Source organism: Barbus barbus (genome assembly GCF_936440315.1).
Source record: "Barbus barbus genome assembly, chromosome: 4".
Classification (NCBI taxonomy): Eukaryota; Metazoa; Chordata; class Actinopteri; order Cypriniformes; family Cyprinidae; genus Barbus; species Barbus barbus.
This window is the reverse complement of record NC_136732.1, coordinates 30,937,319-30,954,564: the sequence shown is the minus strand read 5'-3', so window position 1 is coordinate 30,954,564 and position 17,246 is coordinate 30,937,319. Positions and strand designations below refer to the sequence as shown.

At 38.5% G+C, this 17,246-nt stretch overlaps 1 protein-coding gene across 2 annotated transcripts in view; it reads right to left on the bottom strand.

Annotated features, from left to right (window-relative positions):
- LOC306865490 (RNA binding protein fox-1 homolog 1) overlaps nt 1-1,516 on the bottom strand; it is a 148,813-nt gene extending 147,297 nt beyond the window's left edge. For both annotated transcript variants that reach the window (XM_079410112.1, XM_079410110.1), the window contains exon 1: nt 1,014-1,516. In XM_079410112.1, the coding sequence (XP_079266238.1) occupies nt 1,014-1,112 (99 nt within the window). In that variant the 5' untranslated portion in view covers nt 1,113-1,516. The remainder of the gene's footprint in view (nt 1-1,013) is intronic.
- Between the last annotated feature and the right edge of the window lie 15,730 nt (nt 1,517-17,246).

Here is a 17,246-nt window from a genome sequence, read left to right as displayed (position 1 = left end):
TTTTAAACAGCCCTGAATAGCCGACTTCCTGTTGGGCGGAGCCTAAGACATGCTGCGTGAAAGTTGTTCAGCTCAATGAGTTCTATATGTGTACCGAGTTTCATATGAATACGTGCAAGTATGTGTGAGCTATACATCAAGCTTTCTGACAATTTTGCAGGGGGCGCCGTAGAGCCCCTGTGCCACGCCCGGGTCCCAGCCTCAGCGGCGTCCTAATGGCCGCAGGTTCCAATGTGTGTGCCAATTTTCAAGAGTTTTCGGGCACGTTAAGGCCCCCAAAAGTACCCGGATAGTCGAAATAAAAAATAATAAAAAAAAAAAAAAAAAAAAAAAAAAAAAAAAAAAATAATAATAATAATCCTTAGGGGAACAATAGGGCCCTGCGCCTTACTGGCTTGGGCCCTAAATATATATATATGTGTGTGTGTGTGTGTGTGATAAGAAGTTTATGCAACTGGCCCCAGATTTACTAGTCTTTTTAGTAAGGCTACCTGCTTATGAGAAACTATCCTTATTGTTACAAAAGCTGATAAAATGTAAAAACTGTAACTTAAATGCAATGTAAGTCGCTTTGGATAAAAGCATCTGCTAAATGCATAAATGTAAAATGTTATGGCCAACATATCTTACCTCAAAAGTTACAGTTGCTTTTTCACTTGTCTTACATAATGACTAGCCCAAACAACTACTTTACAGTTCAATTAAACTTGCTAGTAACAACTGAAATGTACTGTCTATAGTACCAGTGCATGGAATATACACTACTTGAATAGTTACTATTGAGATGGTAACTAGTAGCAAAGGATGTATTAGAACCTAATTAAGTAGCTGCTAGCGACTAGTTTACCAGAATAAGTAAAGGCATCTAACGATTTTTTACAAACATTAAAGCCACTATACTTTAGTAATAACTAAAAAAGATATGCATGCTAAAACGGCTTGCCACAAACGGCGTTTCGCATATTCTGCACTGGATTGCGCGGGCTCTGAGAGGAGCTCACTCACTCACTCACCTGCTGTAGGTACATGAAAGTCAAGGCACAGGAGAGCTGAGGACACATGTCCACGTTTGGCAGGGCGACGCACGTTCCGCCCGTCAGGGGATGCTGCATCGTGTTTGCGTCCGTTCGTCCTGTCCTGGCCGCCGAGTTTCACGGGGTTTTAAAGACTGCTTTAGTAGGATTGGTTGCTGTTATGAAGCCTTGAAGCAGCCAGCGGAGTGTGCGCAAACGCGGCTGAATAACCGGCTACGAGCGAATGTGGATGTGTGAGCGCGAGCGTCCCGGTGGTGCGCGAAAACACAGCGCGCGTCTGTTCTTGTCCGTGCTGATTTGAGTAAAGCCCTTGTAAATATGCACGACACTCTATTCAGTCCGTTTTTGGCGCTTGTAAATAAACTCAATCACGGGCAAGAGGTGACTGGACGTAGTGAAGTTGAAGCGGGTGTGATTTTCCATTCGCTGTCAGAGGAGTTCGGGCGCACTGTTTCATTCAGCAGCATCTGAATCTCCGAGGCGAAGAGATGCGGGGCGGGGGCCAATCCTAAACCACACATTCATTTTTACCGGGGGTGGGGGAATCTCTTCATTTTTTTTTTCTCTTGCGTGAAACTGAATTGTCCTTATAATGTATTATTATGGCGAGACATAAAGCGCGCGCATGGAATGAAGCTCTCAGCACGTAAACAAACTGCCATCACATTTGTGTTCCATTAAAATCATTTCATATCAGCCTGTAATGCTTTGTGCTGTAAGGAAGACCTGTCCAACTTAATACCTTTACTGGATTTATATCACTTAAGTTATAACACTATTTACTATTCCACTGTTAAAACAAATGAAAATATTTTACTGTGGATAATCACTGAATGAAGCTTCTCTCATAGCACTTTGAGTAAAACATTTATTTTTATTTTTGTATAGTGTAAAATAAGTAAACCGTTTAACCCTTTAATGGATAGCTATATATGGGGGGACTAGACAATATTATTTATTTGCACTATGTAGCCTATTTCCGTTGGAATTAGTAGGCTACACAATTTTCTTTCTTTTTTATTACTTTTTTTTAAAACATAAAAGTTATCCATAAAGGTTGCATTTAAATTTATCATTGTGTACTGACACAAATCATGTAAATAAAAATCTCTGTTAATGAAAGAGATTACAAAAAGTGATGTATGTGGGAGAAACCTGTAGTGGTGCTCACCTAACAGTATATAAACAGATGTATAAAAATATATGTACAAAAGCTATCATAAAAAAAGCTAAATACATGACAATCTCTTTAAAACTTTAGATGTTTACATACTGTATGTGCTTTAAATTTACCATGGTAACCATATGTTCTGTTAAAATGTGATATGTATGTAAATGTTATAAGGACTGTTGTATGGTAATTTGCTATTAGGCCACTGTTATCAAAAACATGTTTGATATGTAAAATATATAAAAAAAATATTTAAAAAAATCACTGACATCAATGCAGAACTCTGCATTTGGTTCATGATTTCCAATTACAAAAAAAAAGATACTTGGCTATTTTACAATGAAGTTGATCCAGAAGCCATCTGAAGCTGCATGTTTGTCTTTGAGGATAAAAAATATAAAAAATCAAAATCAAAAACATAATCCCACGTTATGATTGATTTCCAATGCGTACATCCTGAAACAATGATGGTGAGAGCTGTATTTGTGTGCACTGCAGTGAAAAAAAAAAAAAAAGGTTTTATTTTATTTTGAACTAATGATTTGACAAATGTGCTGATAGTCCTTTTAAAATACAAAGAAATAAAATGGCTTTGGATGAGCCATATCAGTAACTATTTTTGAAAAAGTAAGCCTTGCACTAAAAAGAAGAAAAAAAGGTTCACTGAGCAAACTGAGACAGCGACATATAAGGGCAACACAAGAGAGTATCTGCTTATCTGAATCACAAAAGAACATTTGTGTGCACACTAGGCCAAATGTGAGGTTCTAAATAATTAAAGCACACACAAATGTTTAAATTTATTGTTCATCACGCTTCTTTTAAAAGCACTCTGGCCCTTATCTCCCTTTCAGCAGCAAGACCTTTATTGTAGATTCATTAACAGCTGTTAAATGTTAAATACAACTGATATTCAACCGATGGGCCGACCAAGGTCTAAGCAGAAAGTGCAAAGATATACAGTACGGGGAAAAATAATTTGAATTATTCATGTTCTTTCTCTTTAATCTTTTTCCCTCCCTCTTTGCGCCACGTTACAACCTAAGGTGACTCGCTTGTTAATCCATAACAAGATTTCATATCCTTGTTACTTTAAAAGAGCAGAGTCATAAAAATCAATGTTTTTCTATGTTGCACGAGGGGCTGTAATTAAAAAGGGCTTCTGAGGAGCCAGCAGACATGTATTATGGAGAGGACAGCAGACTGCTTTGCTCCATTTTACTCTTTTTCTTCTCCACCCCACTCATAGCCTGAAGGCAAGACTATTTCTTCCCCCCTCCCCATCCATAGACATCTTCTCGGCCTTTCCTCCTGCATTCCTCCATTTTTTGTTTTTTTCCTGTCTTGATGCTACAGAGTACAAAATATTAACTGGACCGTCAACCAGTGCATTTATTTATTTATTTTTAAGAAATAAAAGAGCATTCGGCCAGCATTTCATCGCAGATAGTAGTGTTTATTTCGCTGCGTGTCACTGTGCCTTTGACATGTGATGAGGCATGGCTGCCCTTTGTAGCATGTCTGTTGTCTTCGCCTTTACTGAATAAATAAGCAGGGACTGCATATTGAGAGAGAGAAACCTCGTTTATCTCTTTGTTTGTCAGTGATGGCTCTCTCTCAGATTTCTTGTGTACATTGTGTTATTGGTCTGTCTGTGATGGGCAGAAAGAGGGGGGAGAGCGGGTGGAGGGAAGCAACAACGTTTCTAAAGCTTGTGTGCTTTTTTCTTTTGCACTGTATGGTACCAGAGAACAGCCTAATGTCAAATTCATTCAAAGAATAGCACGATTCTATTAAAAATGAAATGAGCGAAAGCTCTGATCTTTGCCATGCTGAAAACTGGTGAAGTTTCTGGGTTACTTAGATAACAGTTTACTACATATATCTACATCAGATCTTTTGGCATCAAAACAAAATAAAAACAAGTAATTGGATTCATCAATAAAATGAAAACGATTGTTTATCCAAAAATAAAAATTCTGTTATTATTTACTCGTAGTTGTTCCAAACCTGTATGCCTTTTTCTTCTAAGGAACATAAAGAAGGTATTTTAAATAATGTTTCAACTGTATATTGCCTAAACAATGAAATTCAGTGAATTTGCATTAAAAAAAAAGAAACAACCAAACACTGAAACATTTTTCAAAGTACCTCGTCATACAGGTTTAGACTGATATGAGTGTGACTAAATGAAGATATAATATTTGATTTGGGTGAACTGTCCCTTTAAGACATATTTCTTAGTGAAACAGAATACAGTATTAAGTCATGTAGGGTGGGACTTCACAGTATCCATTGGGGTTTGTTGGAAGTGTGTCAAGTGAGCCATGATATTATTGGCGAATATTATTTTCCCCACCTGCACAGCCTTGGTTACATCAGCAGAGGCGGAGAAAGTTATTAAATTTTTGATGAAAGTTATACTTTTTCCACCCTTACATTAACATGCACAGACTAAAGTACAATAAGACCAGGAACAATTCGAGATAGTAAATAAATACAGCTTTAGATAGATAGTAAATTTTGGACAAGGCCAAAATAACAACAAAACATGTCCATTTTCCACTCAGATGGACCTGAACATACAGTATTACCTCTGTTAAACATTTTCCACAATCAGTGCTTTTATATAACCGCACAACAACAATAGAAACCACCCCAGAATAAGGAAGAAACCATTTAAGGTGAGAAGAAAATTTAATCATACCCTGAGGTGAAAAACAGTTGACGGTTATTTCAAGCTTTTACTGTTTAGATTGAATTTCACAGACATTTTATAGCTTCAGTAACTGACAGAAAAAGGGAGCTCGGTGTAATAACTGTTATTATGTGGTACACGTCAACACTAATGAGAAGGGCCTGCTACATATGCACCTGAAGGGGGAAAAAAAAAGTCCTTGTCAGTGGCTAATCCTTAATACTTATTTTGCTTTGCCGTTGCTCATTTGCAATACATGCTTGACGCTCTGTTGTGGCGTTATCAGTTAGATATGACAAACACGAATACAAATCCCTCCCCATGAATTGTGTTTCTAAAAGCAGCCTGCTTCCCACCACACCACAACAAATTGACTCCCCTGTTAAAAGGCAACATGGTTGGTTGTTTCCATTATGTTTTTTTAATTATTAATGACAAGCTCTCAAAGGCGCACCAACAGGAAAACAAAGTCAAAGATGGAGATGTGTTTTGCTAAACAACAATCCGGCACGTACTTGTGTCATTTTCGATCAAAACGACAACTAATATCCCCTTGTCGTCCTTTTTAGAGGGCAAAACACAAAAGAAAATCCACACACATATGACGAACAACACATCCCTCAGATGTTTGCGACAGCTTTCAGAGGTGCGACGCAACTTTTAGCGTGTTTAGATCCTTCAGAGTGTGTGAGTAAATGAGCTGTGGCAGTGCTTGCCACATTGTCATTTAGGATCAGGTTGGGTGTATTTCAGTAGCAGGGTGCGGAGCTACAGGCCCGGGCTCCATTTCAACCTGTGCACCCGATGTGAGCATCACCATCGCTGACAGACTAATAAGGAAGCACTGGCTGCCTCCATCCCGTGTCAGGAAGTTGACAGGACTGCAGCAGGTGCTGAACGTGTAGGGAAGATTGATGAAGTCACATGGATGTGGATTGCAGCGAGCTGGTTTGGTCATTGTTAGTGTTATTTTTCATTACGATCCCGGCTTGCTTAATGTAAATCCTAAATCAGGATGATGGCTAACATCCTCAGCCACAGCGTGATGGGTTTTGTGCAGAAAAATCAGCCATTATCTAGACAGGCTGAGCGGGAACCTATGAGCCAGGCGTTCAGGCTGTGATGGCTGAGACTCATTGTAAATAGTATTGTTTGTTTCTCCTGGTTGGTGGAGAATGCAGGCAACTTCTCCAATCATTTCCAATAGGAAAATAAAATAAAAAACGCTACAACCGAATAGGAGCGATAGATTTTCTCCATTCTGTGCTGGAAATAGAAGCGCGGGACCATGGCGGGCACAAAGTCTGGCTCGGTCACGGACTGCATAGGAATTCAAACCGTCCGTCTCCTGATATGTGACACTTTTCCAAACGCCACAGACGGCTGCATCAGCGACGATCAGCGCTGGGAGGCTAATCAGAGATTCCTTGCCGCTTTTTTTTCACATCGCACAATTTGGAAAAGTCAGTTTACATGACAGTAATTACGGAAACAGATGGGGCTCCGGCAAAAATACGGCAGCGCAGAGACAATGGGCCCAATGCATGGGGGACTTTCGGGGGCAATGAGGAGTGCAGGCAGATTGCATGGCAGCTGAGACTGCCTTTCATTAGCACTTGAGTGTGCGTCTGGAAGCAACAGAAATGCGAGTCGTTTGTTACCCCGCTGCTCTCTGCACTAGGGGCCTGCAAATTGATTACTGGGTGGGACGAGGCAAGCGATCCTTAGCACCTCCACACAGCTGGTTACCTAGAGCAGAAGCTGCAGAGATGCTAGCTGTCCACCCCCAGCTTTGGCTTGACAGCAGCTGCTGATCTGCGCTCATTTCAATGCATTAAGACTTTGCTGTCTTTTTAATTGGCAACAAAAACAATCCCATCTCACCGTTAATCACCTCTGTGGAAACGTGCGGGGGGGAAGAAAAAGAAGAGAGAATCGGTGCCTTTTCTTCTTTTTCTATTTTCTCCCTTTTTCTCTTTTCCAGTGTTCCCATATATAAAACCATGGAAACTGAATATCCTTTAAATAGAAAACAAAAGATGGAGGCCAGCGGTAGAGTGCTAATTAGATGTTTGTGGGTGCTAAAATCATAACAAGTAATGCTGAAGTGTTTTTCTACCAATTAGTTCTTCGGCTCATAATCGAAACCCCAAAGGTCCAGAGCAGATATATAAGGGCTATAAAGAAACCAACGCACTAAAAGGATGTTTGTACAAACAGGGACAGGGGAAGGGTTGCGGACAGGGCCGGGGCGAGGGTGTGCGCTCTTTACGCCCAGATGGCGATTCGGAGCGACATCTTAGAGAGCTGGGGCAAACGCCGTGGATGACTTCACCGTGCTTTCACCAGGCACTGCCATTAGAGTGCTTTAGCTTCCATTAACGTGTCACTTTCCTTTGCTGTAGAGCCCGTGAGGAGGGGGCGATTCGTCCTGACAGGACCAGGGGCTGTCACATGCAGTAACGGTTCAGCACCGACCAACAGGAAAAGCCTCAGAGCTGACGGATCCGTGATCCATCAGAGCTGACGTGCGGGCCTCCTCCACCACGGATCCGACTGAGGCGCGTGGACAGGAGTCCATTAATTAACCGCTTAATATGTGGAGCTCTGAAAGTCCTGCACCGCTGAGCATGGCGCTGTCTTGATTCGAGCGAGTTAAAAGAAAAAAAAAAATGAAAAGATACAGCGCGTAAAGAAAGATTCAAACCAGTAATGAAAAACCTTACCAACGGTGACATAAATGACGTAAAAGGGATTCAGTCTGCTTGTGTGTTACATTCACATGGACATTCTATAATGAGCGGATTCTATAAGAACTGATTCAAATCCAAGAAAATTAACTGACAAAAATATTAACTAACAAAAGCATGTTTTGATTTGTGTCGGAAAATGTGCACCATATTGGTAATTAATAGATTTTCAATTAAAGCATTGTTAACAAAAACATGTAGAGAAAAAAATAACATGAACAATGAACCAACACTGAACACTAGTTTTGAAGAAGAAAAATATACAAAGAATGTGATTGGTTTAAATCTTCCTGAGCTGAATGTGTTAAACTGAAGTGCTTTACTACTGGGTGAGTCTCCAAAACACATCCAGTACTTATGAGATTAATCAGATACATATATTTATATACAATATAAGCATAATATTGCAACTTGCATGAGCATAAAATGGCGCGAACACACAAATAACCTTGAAATGTTAGATTTTGTATATTGTGCTTTGTGAATTTGCACTTCTTGTAATGACACACTAAAATAAATGACAATGAATAACTACAGTATAAAGATCTGCAAGTGTGCTTGATATGCTGTGTTATTTCAATGTCTCACATTTATCAGCTAAAATTAGATATCATTTATTTTTAGTAAAATCAATAAATATAAAATGACAAAATATTACTAATAAGGTTAAATAAAATTTTCAGTGAACAAAATCTAGGACCGTTAAACTGTGAGCCACATTTGAAGTATATTGGGTTTCACTGACATCTCCATCTACGGTATAATACAACAGCGGGTCCAAGTATATCAATATTGAGAAAGTCTTGCGAAAGGATGCTGCGTTGAAGTCATTAGCATATCATTAATTAGCTTCCCACTTCCTTATGAAGATTGCAAAAGAGCAAAGGCCCTCCGGAGGGACTCGCCTTCATTTAAGTGGCAGCGTGAGGTAGGGAACAATCGGAGGAGTACTCGTCTCCCGACACCACTCCCTGTAATCATCAGCTGCTGCTCTGAGACACGCCCTGCTCATTCATACACCCTCTCACACAACCAACCCGCCACGGCACCTGTAATTCAAACTCCAGCTAACCCAGCAGCTGGCAAATTATATCAAAATGTCTGATGTTTGCGCTGAACTTCGGAGCCAGTCAGTCTTACTAAAAGGAGGACAGATGGTACCGTTTCTTCTGTTATTTTAGCGTGTACAGGCAAACAAACCGGCTTCGCCATCATGATGTTTTATGAGATTTGACAGAACGAAATCTTGATGCAAACCATTACGGACATCACACACCGACTGAAGCAATCTCCAAATAAACTTCTGCAAGATTTAGACTTACACTCAACATGTTACAGCAACGTTACTACTACTTGAGGGCGTTATTTACCCAATCAATGTACATTTTGCCATCATTTATTTTTCTTTGTCATTTCAAACCTGTATCACTTACTGTCTTCTGTGGAACACAAAATGTGATGATTTTTGGGTGAACTACCCAAAATCAATTAGTAAACTCTAAATGATCCATCCATTTCCACATCCTCTATTTCCAATCACTGTGTTCTCCTGTAAGATCATCAATTACCTCGCTACTTAAAATAACCGTCGTTCGTACTATACTTCCAAGCTTATTCGTCTGACTCTTGCTGCTCATTAAAGGCCTCTCCATTTGTTTGCTCACCGCAAAGGTCCTTAAATCTGCCACAACATACAAAAAGAGGCCAATTCCACTTTTCCCTGCGGTGTTAATTGAGGGAGCACGCTGTCTCCTGATTAAATATGTCAATGCATAAGAACCATCCTCTTTTCCAGTGCTGCATAAAAAGAAGTTTAGGTCTGAGCTTCCTCAAAGCAATGCACAATGAGCTTAACTAGTAGCCCGTAGATTACATCTGGACATCATGTCAGTGTCTTATTATGACAGGCCTTGACCGGAGATTTTAGCCCTCTGTCGCCCCGGGGCAAATGGGATCAAGCTCTTCCCGGACAGAGATAAATTCACTTCTTGAGTGCAAGCATTTCTTGAGGGATGCAATACGAGTGTTAACGTGATGTAACACAATATTGTGTTTTACAAATAACACAAGGTGTTAATAAGTGAATTGTGAAATGTAGTTTCGAAACAAGTGGAGAGACCGACTGAAATGGTAGAATTATTTGGTGAACATGTTGAGGAAAACACACACACACACACACAATGCTCTGACATGCATAGTCTTAAAGCTGGCTTGCAGTAATTACCCAGCTGCTGAACTACTAGGGTGGCAGGAATGAAAATGAGTACCAATTATTAAATGCACCACAGAGAAGATAGAACACTCCAGGAGGTCCACAATGGCACTCATGTTGCTTTGCCATAGCTCCATAAATGCTAAACGACTCAGAAAAGCATTAATATTCCAACTGTTCCATCACTGATTCCAATTTAAAAGAAAAGCGAGCACCTAGATATCATTCCAGTCAATGAGACGCCTCTAAAAACTATTGCGTTAGCCGCTTGATGCATTCCAATGAAGGTTTCACACCTGTATGGAATGCATTGCACTTCCTCTCAAGAGTGTGAGACATCAGGAAATAGCTACACACTGCATCTTACCACCAATAAATGTGAAAAAGTGGATCTTACCCACTCACCAAGGTGTGTAGATTAAAACAAAAGAACTGAGGGAAAGAGATCCAGCAACACTTGTGGTCAAATCTTAATTATCATCTTAAAAATAACCACAGGCCTATCTAACCATAAGGATAAAGATACCGTGCAAATTAAAAATTTGACACAACAAATGAAACTTTATGAACACTTTTACACATATGTTTTAGTTGTTGTTTCAAATTTCAAATACCTTATGGCCAAAATCATATGACTTTCTCATATTACAGACGTTTGTGTCCTTAAAACAAGATACTGTATATTCTTGACACATTAAAGATATTTCTTGAGAGAGTAAATTTGCAAATCTTAGTAGGATAATATAGAACAACTGGTTTGGAAAATAAATTTATAGATAGAATATTTATAGATAAAAAAACAAAAAACACTATGATTTATTGTTGTTGCTGTTGTTATTAAACAATAACTGACAGTAATAATATTTAGTGTTATTAACAGACAAAATATAAAAATATTACACTAGTTCTGAACTATGGTAATAATATTTTTAGAATTTGTCTTAGACTGAAAAAAAATGGTGTAAACTATTTTTACTTACTAGTTAATTTCATAATTAATTGCAAAGCAATGTAACACATTGAATTAAACACGAAATCTTGGCAGAAAGACTGAAAAAGTAAAATGTACTTGTAAAATGTACAATAATCTTTGTTTTTTTACAACTTTAATTCATATTATTCTTATAATTTTCCCCTTATTTTAAGGATAAACCTCAATACATATTGTTAGCTTTATGTTTAAACAAATACAAAAAGTGGTAAATATGGCCAAATAAATTGTCTAGTGAAAAAAAAAAAAAATTGACCATGACTAAGAAAAAACTATTGGCCACAGGTATTGCTCAATCTGTTTCCCCCAATAAATGTAACCCATTCATTCTGCCTTTTTTTCTCTTTCAAGCTACTCCTCTTGCAGTTCACAACAACTCCCTTAACGCTCATGCTGTATTATCCTGGGACTTATTAGGCAGCTATATCGTGCCAGCACTCATACTCAGATAACCCTTACCTGGTCTTATCACCGGCGCACAAAAGCATGGGATCAAATGTAATCCATCTTTGTCAGCGGCATTACGGAAATTACCTGTCACAACCATCATGGTCGAGATTGTGTGATTAAACGCAAACTTTAGAAATAAATGCCCAAGGGCAGCAGAACATGGGTCTCAGCAAAGTATATTTCAATTGAGACCCCCCCCTTCCCCTCCACCATCACTCATTAATTGCTCAATTCTACACAGAGGAATTACGAAAGACACAATGTTCTCTGGAAGTAAAAAAAAAAAGAGGGCCGCAGAATGTGGGAGATCATCACAGACTATTGCTTGTAGCCGCAGAATGATCTTTCATTATCTTTAATTCAGATAGGCAGTGTTTTCTGTCATTCCACTGGGCTTGTGACAGAGTTGGAATTGCTGTTTCTAAAATAGAGCTGAGAAGTTAAATGGATTTAAACCTTTGTTCACCGCAGTCTTGTGTGCAGGCTGCACTTAATAGAAATGAATGTCTGTGTCTGACAAGATCGGAGGTGCATGTGCTGACCTGTATCTTAAAAGAGAACTGCTGTAATTCATAGTACAATTAAAAGACGTTGTCACGTCAAGCTCTCGCTCCCTTTCTTTTGGTCTGCACCTACCGTCTCAGTTCAACAGAGAAGCTGAAGCTAATTACATTAATGTTAAGACAAACATCACATCCCAACACATAAACAGACGTTTTATGCTTACATACTTGTGCTCTTATCTTAATTGCGTCCGCACACCTGCACACATTTACACAAACTGGAAAAAGATGAGTAAAGTGTTTTATTTGTGCCATTTCTTTCATTATGAGCATATGCATCAAACAATGTGTAGCTAGCTAATGTGTTTGTACAATGTTTACATCCTGACAATACATATAAAAAATCATCTAAACTGTTCAAAGGTAAATGCATAAAGGTTACTGTGGCTCTATATGTGACTGTCATGGTCACCAAGTGGCTTTATCAGGCTTTACTGCTTGAAATCTGTTCACGCAAGTTTCCAAATACACTATTTACTGCTGACAGAAATCACTTTTGAGCATTCAAAACTGTGTGGCTTATATTTTGTTGAGTTATTTATTTTTCAACTTCTGTTTACAAGGTTAGCTTAAAGGTTCACTCAATTTGGATGAAAGACCTTGCAAAATTGCAAAATGACCTTGTTCTGTGGCGTTCTCAGGCAGCTACAGAGAGGAATAGGAATAGAAATATTCAAAATTTAATCCCAAGGATTCACTCTGACTCTAAAGGAATATTTTGTCCTTTGAGAAATAATTCATGCAATATGTGTGGCAATGAAAATGATATAAGGTTAGGCATTAGATATTGATATAATAACTTATTTAGTGTTATTCGTATAATGGACTCGATTATGTCAAATTTAACATTTCTTTAATAAATTATGAGATGAGTGAGAGTAAAAATGTCACCTCATCTTTATGGATCAAAGTTATATTCAATGCCTATCAACTGTTCCCATAATTCTGATTAATACCCCTGTCCATTTCTTAGGGAAAATATATTCATAGTCACACTGTCTTTTTTGCCGCATCTTTTTTCATGGTGGACAAATTTGCCTTTAAAAATTCAGAGGTCTTTAAAAAAAAAAAAAAAAAAAAACACACATGGGCTGCAAAAAGAAAAGCTTACCCAAATAATTTGCTGGGTTGCTCTTTTTCACGTTTTCTGGGTTGGTAGATGCACCGAAGACCTGAATATATCACTGAATCACAGAAAAATATGATATGTCACCTTTAAATTAATATTATAAACATGGAGTTAGTCGTCTAACGGCTTGAACAGCTAATGGTCAACTAGGAACATAGTTGTGGGCAGTCCTAGCATAGTGACACCCTGTCAGCCCCCTATAATACTCTCATGACTTTTGGATTGGCAAGCACCACTTGTATATCTTTCAGAAAATGTAGCAACCACCTGGCAACCACATAGCAATGCCATGCTAACCACCCACAACACCCTAGCAACATTAAAAGAAAAAAAAAAAAAAAAAAAAAAAAAAAAAAAATTCAGAGGTCGCAAAACACTTGCTGTACGGAAGAGTCCATTACTGTGAACTCTGCGCACTGGTTTATTCCTGAGTGATCAAAGAGTGCCTAACTGTCAAAACCCAACAGTCCCAAAGACCAAGGGACAGCACATTTGATTTTTCAAGTCATCGAATACACAAACAGGCCTGCACAATAAAGAACTTTTTATTCTTCAAATCCCTTTAATGTCTAGGTCTTCGCTGAAGCGCTGCTTTATAAGTTCTGAGGTCAGTAAATAAGAGTATTTTTAAACATGGCTGTCAGCAAACCGAACAAGCCGAAGTGGTGGACAGCTTCCTACTAAATTATTTACAGCACGACATGCAGCATGAATTTGTTATTCTGTTTCTTTAGGTCCTACTATAACAATGCAGAGCTGCGGCGTATCTCTGCGCATTCCCCACCTGTTCTTCTGCTCTGCACGTTACACCCATATGCCACTGCTAGCAGCGTGTGGACGCAACCAAAGATCATTAGCTTCAGACGTGGCAGGAAACGCTCAAAACTAGGAATACGCCAATCAATGAAACGGACTAGTGGTTTGTTTTGGATCCAAACCGTGTGTTGACTTTCATAAGACTTACTTGCTACTGTACTGTACAATTATGATTGCAAATGTCTGGGCCTACATTAGGGTTGGGCCGATAGACGATGCCATCGTCCATCGCCGATGGCTGATAGACATCACGATGTTGAGCCGGCATCGTGATTCCATATTATTATTTAAAATTGTTAAGCATGAAAAATTGCACTACTTAGCATATTTTAATGATTTCTGAAGGATCATGTGACAGGAAAGTTGGAGTAAGGTGAAGGTTGGAGTACAATTTTAAAATATATTACAATAGAAAACAGTTATGTTAAACTGTAATAATATTTTACAATATTACAGTATTTTACCACATACTTTAAATTCAGCCTTGGTGAGCATAATGGTGTGTGCACACCAAAAGCAAAGAGAACATTCGCATCGTAATTACTTGCTCTAGCTTGCTTGTGGGATGTTTTTCATGTCACTTGCGCGAATGAAAACTAAATAATGCTCTCCTCCATTTTTTGATACAACCAGACATGTCAAACCAGAAGTGTTAATAAGCTCTTTGCTGATTGGCTTGCACAACAACACACCATGCCAATTTCCCGCTTAAGTTAAAAAAATTTCAACTTGCACAATTGAAGTCACAATTGAGGCTATTTAAGGCAATTGAGGCCAATATTATACGTTTGTGGCTGTCACGTCGCCCAGTTTGCACCATTTGCGTTCACAGTGTTAATTTGCATCTATCCGTATCTTTGCATTGAATTTGTATGTAATCTACTCACGCAAATATTTAAATATGCTTTTAGTATGCACACACCATAACAGACTTCTTTCAAAAAAGATCACAAACATTGCTACGCTAGTGTATTTACACGTACATTTTTTATACACCCCACTGGCAAGTTCATATTATTTTTTATACATAAGCTTCACTAGATTTTGTTATATTTATACTTAAACCAAAAAAATACTAATAAAATATATATTTTTTTAAAAACACTGGCCAAGAGAAAAACCAAGAAATTGGAAAAATGCATGCATGGCTCCTTATGTCCACTAAATAATAAGGCTACTGACAGATGTCTGCGATGTTTGATTTAAGTTTTTGCCATGCATTGATGGTGCAATTAGCGGCGGGAAAAAAAAGTAAAAAAAATTGGATGGTGAAAATTCAATCTTGCAAATCCATAAGGCGGAGTCATTTGAATAGCGTTTTGTTAAGATAAATGGGCCGGTAATATAACGGGCTCCTAGAAGAGGCCTGCACTGAGATACAAGCTATTCTCTATTGTTCCCCAGTGCCATCCCTTTTCTCTGCACGTCAATAGACTGAGAGGTGGAGCAACACTCCCCGTGGGCATCGCCTTTTCCATTTGGACTATTTGACACAACACCCTTTCTCCTCGCCTATTCAATCTGTGCTAGGCTTTCAAGTAAGCTAATGATGTTCCCTATTGTTTCAAAGGTTTCCTAGCAAATGGCATGTGTGTTTATCTGTGTGTGTGTGTGTGTGAGGCGCTAAGCATGTGGGATGCTGGGGAGAGAGAGCTGACGCCCTCTGTGCTGAGATTGTATGTGTGCCACAGCCGGAGTGTCTGGAAACTTTAAGCCTCCCTCACAGCTTGCATCCTGTCAGCAGAATTTTGCTAATATTGAAGCAAATTTGCAGCAATGGAGCAGAGCAGAAGTCATCACTATAAGCTAGGCTTTTTTCCTCCAACTGAGGTTGTTTTGTTTGTCTTTGTTTTTTTGCTTACTGTCATCGCATTGTATTAATAACTAAACTGCACAATTAACCTGTGAGCTCTAGTGTATTTCTTAGAATACCTTTTCTTCATTAAGATTCCTACCCGTTAATTACCTCACGGCTCCGAGTGCTTCGTAGTCTCCCTTCTCTAATTACTAACTGAACTAGCAATGATTTATTAATTGTGTATGATTAGTGTATCTGCAAAGGCTAATGCAGCCACAACTTACTTTCAGTCTCACCCAGTCCCTGAGACACAAGCTTTCGTCAATCAGAATCAATCAGCATTTCTACACGGCTCAGAGGTTGTCGTGAAATGCTCTATTACGATAGAACGAAACTAGACTTTAATCCATACTATAATCCACGACGCACCTGCCTCGTTATGATCTCACTAAAAACCTCCTGACTATTACCTGATTGACTACTAACTGGGAAATAAAGGGACTGAAGTCTAAATAGATTTTCACAAAAAATCTTGACATTTGCCCTTCATGGGCTTCATGAGAGTAGCAACAGTGTCTGATTCATGGACCAAACCTCTTTCAAACCAGATCTTTTAAATGAATCAGTTGATTCAGTTCAGAAAACCTTTTTTAAAGATCCGTTCACAAATAAGACACTGCTATATTCATATTTTTGAACACACCAAGGAGAGCAAGGGCAGATGTCAAACTCTTCAGGGAATAATGACTTTAGTGTTCATCTTTAGCATTCCATGAAAGAAAGAAAGTCAGGTTTGTAATGATATTAGGTGAAATCGCACAACACAATGGGAACCCTGCTTTTGACATACAGCTACAGACTTAAAATGGAAAAATTGGTTTATTCAAATGCATAGTTAAATTCGGATGGAGTAGATCACTGAACTTCTCATAATGAAACCAAAAACGTTACCACTGCTAAGTTCAAATGCTCATTCATGCATTCCACTGACCTACAAAATCCCAGGACCAACAGTGGCAAGATATCAAATGATATAGGTATGTCACAAGTTCAATGGAGCACTTGAATTAGTCAGCAAGTTTCCTAAAATCACTGACTAAATTGTTTTATAGCTCAAAGTTACTGTAAACATTTGTTCTTAATGTATTCAACCAATTGACCCTTCGCTGGAAGTTTGACTGACAGGTGATCTGACCAATCATATCACCAAATAATTTTGTCCAACAAACAAACAAGACAGGAGAGTAGATTAATGTAGGTGGACTTGAACTTAAAAAAATGTTGTGTATTGACGTCTTTTCACAGTTAAAACAAGATACCTTCTGATGTTCATTCATGTTTATTTCATGCTATAAGTAGTAAAAAGGAAGAGATGATCGGTTCACATGCTGCTTGAACTGAGGCACTACAGCAATCCATCACAACACATTAAGGAGCCACAAAACAGTAATTTTTGTTTACTTGTAATGACTTTTTTTTGGCTCTACGCACCTGAAGCAAATTGATTTTTATCTATTTGAAGTGCATTTTTTTCTAGTTTAAATATAAATTGTTAAAATTATTTGTGCACATCCTAATCAATATTCATGAGCCAAGACATCACAACCTGAAAATACTGTTTAGATCCCTACTAT